A 6,000-nucleotide genomic window follows, 5' to 3' on the forward strand; every position below is an offset into this window, starting at 1 on the left:
CGATGAAGCTCACCTTTCTGTTTCATTCAACCCATGCTGAAACCACTGAGTCCCACAAATATGAATTCTCAAAAGGTGAACGAGTATGTGTATTAATGACACTTCTTTTTCTGCAGTTTCCATGTTGAATAATGTGGTAGTAAAGAGTGGTAATAAATAAAGCAGCTGTTTTTCTAGCTAGTGGTAAGGATTCCCTTTGATTTATCACGTTAGCTCTCTGTTCACTTAATTCATTCCCCAGTGAGAACAGTTCATCTCCATGCCTAGGTTGTGCTCTGCTACTTTAAATTGTTGAGACACCATTTTGAGGGGAAATCATCAGAGAGAGGCAAGAGATGGGGCAATAAAATTTTTGTTATGAGAATGAAAGAATAGTAAAAATATTCATTATTAAAAATACAGTATTTTTTTCTTTGTCTAGCTTTCCCTCAACACACTCTGCAGGTGCAGTAACCTTGATCAGCTAAATCATTTAACTCCTTGATTTAATCCAAATGCTTACTCCTCCCAGGGGCTGTTGTCATCATTATCCATTTTATAGTTAGTGAGATGTCTAAAGGAAATTATAATCAATATATGTGAGATTAATAGATAGCTTTGATTGCTTTCCCAGTTAAGGATAAAGTCAGGCCCAAAGTAATTCTGAGGAGATTCTAAGATGCTCTAATTTATACAGTTACCTAAAATAAGGTCCACATATTAAAAACTATTAAGGCAAGATATGATCAAGTCATAATTCACAGTGAATTTCTGTAACCGATAAAGGCCTTTTTATTTTTCAGCAGCTGCTGGAAATACTAGGGATTTTTTCCCCATGGATTTGCAATTTAGACATTAAAACTACAACAATTTGAGGCTTAAACTTGTCATACCAAGTCATAGCACAAGACTGACTTTTTCAGTTTCTTTCTGCTTTAGTATCTCCTGTGGAGGAAAAACCAATCATTTGTGTTTTCTTAAATGTTACTGACTCAATTTCCAGAGAGAAAAAGTCATACTTAATCTAAGATCTGAAGTTCTGGGTTTCTTTAACTCACACTTGCTTAAACCTTTCTTGGTGTTGTATGTAATAAAAATGAGTGGAGAAGGTTTCATTTACAGAGAGTATATCAGTAACACTCTAACGTAGTAATACACTGAATTCATACATTGAATAAATCTTGGAAATTATTTGGGAAAGATTTGTTTCTTTCTCAGAAATCAGAAAAGGTAAGAATGAATTGCTGGGATGAGAGGTGGGGATAATCTCTGCACAGCACTGGCAATTACAGCCCCATTGATTTGTCTCTGTATTTTTTCTTGCTTAAAAGCTGGAGCTTTCCATCAGGCATCAACAAAGCAAAATCAAAGCTGAGACCTTTTGGGACATTTAGGGAGCTATTGCACAAGCAGCAGTCTGAAATTAAAGCACACTAAAGCATAAAATTATTTTAGAAGCTCCACACAGTCTTTGAATCTCTCATGAGCAAGGAGAATGGCGAGGAGCCTCACAGAGAAATCTCAGAGAGAAATGAGATGTGTATTTCTTGTCCTTTTGCATTCAGGTTAAAGGGAGTGATTTGAGCTGCTGATCTGTTTCATGCCAGATATTGCACAACTTTAAAAGATGCTGAGAAAGCTAATAGAATGAGTATGGCCATTTATCCATAGCCAGAAGATAAGATCTAGCCAAAGAAATAAGTGTTCTATGTCTTGCTAAATTGAAATAACTTGATATTACGAAATGCAGTAATTACACTTGCCAAGAAAGAAAGCAGATTCTCCCCACTCACTAACTGGCCTGATGGGTGAAGGCCATCTCACAGCTGAGTGAGCAAATGCAGCTGAACACATCAGCATCCTCTAGCAGGAGTGCATTGGAGTCAGGCAGGGCAGAGACAGAACACCACTGATTCACTGATCCTGCCGGCTCACAGCTCGGAGTTCTGAACACAAACAGTAAGAAGAATACAGATTTTGTTTGCATGTGGCAAGGAGGGGGATATGCCAGGTTACCTATCAGTTGAAATCTCATTTAGCAGATTCACAGTTCCCATTTTGGAATATTCTGGTGAAGTATTAATGTTCCAGGGGAAAAAAGCCATTGAATTTGAACCGTGAAATTGCTTTCATTTAGCACTTCCCTGAAATATTAAATTGCTGTTTCCTGTGTTCCCAGGGGATTTATTCTGTATTCTTTCAAAAGGAAAAGATCTTGCTTCTGTAGATCTAATTATGATATTTTTTCTCTTGTGGAAATTGGCACTATCTCCAGTGAATTTTTATGTAATTTAGGGAATAGGTGTGTTTTTTCCTTTAATGCTACCAGAAAAATTCAATTAAATTTGTTTCCTGTTTAGAGCTGGCTCTGAATGCCCTGACAAAATCCCTCTACAGATATTCTCTTTTACTGCTACTGAAAAATTCCCATTATGTTAGAATGACCATTTTCTCCAGGCTTGGAAATATTTCATACTTTTCAACCAAAAATATCCATGCCTGAAGCTCCAGTTGAGAGATAGAATAAGTGTCTGCTGACACATGTCACCAGTGCTTCAGAATCAAGACTAGAAGAGAGCAGGTGCTATAGTGCAGAAATGTGCCTGGCAGTCGGAAAATAGAAAATTGCCAAAAACATGGCTGTCTAGATATGTGTTATAAAAAGAGATGAACTGCACATGAACTTCAGGAGTTGTTTACAAAAACAAGCAGAGCTTCAGGGTATTACATGCCCTTCTCCTTAGTCACCCCAGAATCTGATAGGTGAGTAGGAGACTTCTAAAGGCATCAGTATCAGGGACGTAGTTCCCATTGGCTTACATTTCTGTCTCTGATTTAATGCCAGGGGAAGTGATATTCAAATCCAGCTTTTGCCATTACACATGCAGTTGCCTATGGGGAAAATTACGCTGGCTCTATTTAAAGTAAACATCTAAAGTATCTGCCACCGATTTCCAATGTAACCTTGGAGCAGCGACATGACATAACACTTAGCTGGCCCTGCTTCTCCACTGAGTTATATCCTATTGCAGAGGCACACAACAGTAAGAGGAGACAGAGTTTGTATTCCCTTCTGCCCATTTCCCGTTGTATATAGCCACTCCTGAGATGCATATACCAGGATAATCAAGGTGTACATTATTCAGAAATCTAATGGTGAGGTTGGGTTGATTGCAGTGGCACCAGTGCTCTTCTTCCTTCTTGTCACTAGCTTTTGTGGCCATAGCAGAATGGGTGTGCCACAACCAGGCTGGTGCTGCACAGCCAAAGATGCCCTGAAGTAGTCTTCAGTAGATTTTAGTAGCCACTGCCCTGAGTATATGATGGATTATAGCTCATGCTGAAACTCATGCTGCTTTGTCTCCAGTCTTGCATGATGAAGAGAAATTTAACAGAGGTCTTGTTTAAAATGCTGTTGCACCTTTTTTTTTGTTGAGGTGCTGATGTTTGACACAAGCATTAATGGTACCAGATATGGACCAAATATACTTTTCCTGTGGAAACAATATGTTGGATGTAATAAGCATACAGTAGTTTTCCTGCTTATTTTATCTGTGCCAGATACCAAGAAGCCACATTTGCTGCTTTGTCTGCTGATGCTGGAGGAGGGACAGTAGGGACAGTGTCTCTTGAATAATTTCCTCAAAAGCAGAATTCTCTACTGCTGCACTTAAGGGTATATATAGAACAATGATCCCATGTTTTTACAATTCACTTCATGTTTTCTTTGTCTCACCTTTTCCATATAAGGATGAATTTAATGTGTTCCTTTGACCAATGAGGTGTGTCCAGTGCTTGCTTCCTAATGAGCCCCTGAGTCTCACACGTATCTAATTCCTCACACTGACAGAAATGCAGGCTTCTGCCTGACTGAGAACACTAGCCTGGGATTTAGCCCATTGTTTTGTTTATTTTTACTGTTTTTATTTCAAAGAGTCCACGTAGCAAGACAAGAGGCATGGAGTTAGCAATATTAAAGACACAAGAATAATAGCCTCTGATGATGGATAAGAGTAAAAAAATATGTCTGAAGAGTCTGCCTTCATGTGCAGTAGTGCAGCTGTGCTGGCTTCAGGGAGGAGGCAGTGTGCTGATGCCTGGCCTCCAGCTGTGGGCTCAGTTCTGCTCCCAAGCACTCCAGCTTTACTCCCAGCCATGTCAGCTGGCATTTGAGACCTAACCTCACAAAAGAATGTCATACTGTTTCTTTAGATTTAAATCCTCAGAGTTTAGAGTCTGGGGATTTTCTTCAGAAACATTCAGTAGTGTACTTGGGGTATATTTGTTCAATTTTTAGATCATCTTTACAATTTTCACAAATAGCCAAAGTCCCATTATTTAGGTTACTTGTGAGCAGAATAAGCATCCAATTAATGCATTCACTGAGACTTACAGCTAGACCATATAAGGAGAAAAAATGTGTTTTCCCTGAAACCTGGTTTGGTATTTACTATAAAATGCAGCCAGAGTTAAAATTTTTATATTGGATTTTATAATGGATTTTGTCAGATAAAAACTTACTGTTCTAACGAGGAGAGTGCTGACTAAGCAAAGGATGTGTGAATCCTCATATCATGCCTTTTTTCTCACTGATCCTCTTGTCATCAGCTGCACTGCCCACAAAAATATGTTCCTGCTTAGGGCATTCCAAGACATCCATCTGACAGCACGATTTGTCCAGTTTTGTGCTGCCTCCATCAAGTATTTTGTGGCCCTTCTCCAGGCACACATGGGGCAAAATGTTCCCTGAAAGGTGAATTTGCCTGCTGTCTGCAGACACACCCAAGCACAAGTACCCAGCAGGGCGGTGGGTGTGAGGCTTTCCCCGGGGGTCTCTCTCAGGCTGCCAAGAAATGGGAGCAGTTTAACCCACGGGGCAGCGGGAGAGTTACCATGGTGGTCAGAGACCTGAGGAGCGAGCTGGGCTCCTCCTGCCTGCAGCTCAGCAGGGGGAGCAGCTGAATTTTGCTGCTCTGGCTTCAGGGTCTCCTGTGGACTTTCGCTTGCTGGATTGCTTTTGTCACGCTCCTTTCCCTCATCCCATGCCAACGCTTGCTGTGGACACTCCTAGGGATTTATATCCAGCCCAAGGTGTTTTTGGACCTTCTTTACCAGCCTTGTGCCAGAGATGAGTTTCCCTTTTCAAGGGAGATTCTTCATCCAATTTCAAGTGTTTTGCTTTGCTGAGATACAAAGTGAATTAACAGACTGTAGAATCTGATCCAGAAACGCTATAAAGTATCAGGAATATTTGGGTATATCCCAAAGAAACTGTTACTGCCATTCCCAGAATGCAAGACAGTAGGATTACACAGTGCCCAATAATTCTGCATTTCATAACTGAGAGCATATTTAGAATACAGAAAGGGAATTTAGGGAGGAGTGGTTTGCTTTTAGCTCTCTAGGATAGCTGTTAACCAACAAAACCACTGCTTTATACAAAACTCCTTTTACAAAACAGTTAAGGAGGATCAAGTTGCAAAGCTCAAAATGATCATACTAAAAAATATAACCCTGAAAACTGGGTCTGGAGTACAGCAAAAATCTTCCTTTACAGCATAGACAACAATAAAAGAAACCCAAAATTGCCTATTGTCACAGCTTTGATATTAACACTAGCTGCTTCAGCAAGCTTTAAAGACTGGACTGCGCTATAAAACCTGAAAATGTCCCGGACTTGGAGTTGTTTACACAAAATATGAGGAGATATAAAGTTACAAAGCTGGGGGTTGGAAGAGATGGCTTTAAAACCATCCTCCGTGCACTGACGTCATGTGGAAGCCAGCTGCGGGGATGATGCTGAACGGAACTGTTTTCTAGTTTGCAAAAGTTGAGCATTGATTCAAAGAGAGTTGCAAATGCTGCCCCAGTTGAAAGGTTGTGCCTTGCTTAGCTTTCTTACTTCTTTTAAAGATCAGGATTCGCAGAACAGGATCCCTGCTAGCTGTGTGTTTCATTGCTTTCTCTGCTGCCTGGAAATGGACTGAAAAACTCCTAAAGGATTTCTTATTCCATGAAAGG

The 6,000-nt window shown here is 40.2% G+C and overlaps 1 protein-coding gene across 1 annotated transcript in view; it reads left to right on the forward strand.

Moving 5' to 3' along the window:
• Positions 1-6,000, forward strand: part of MTCL3 (MTCL family member 3) — a 38,323-nt gene extending 32,323 nt beyond the window's left edge. Inside the window, exon 8 of the mRNA XM_059842153.1 lies at positions 5,893-6,000. Coding sequence (XP_059698136.1) covers positions 5,893-5,966 — 74 coding nt within the window. The 3' untranslated portion in view covers positions 5,967-6,000. The remainder of the gene's footprint in view (positions 1-5,892) is intronic.

The sequence above is a fragment of the Haemorhous mexicanus genome, chromosome 3 (assembly GCF_027477595.1).
Source record: "Haemorhous mexicanus isolate bHaeMex1 chromosome 3, bHaeMex1.pri, whole genome shotgun sequence".
Classification (NCBI taxonomy): domain Eukaryota; kingdom Metazoa; phylum Chordata; class Aves; order Passeriformes; family Fringillidae; genus Haemorhous; species Haemorhous mexicanus.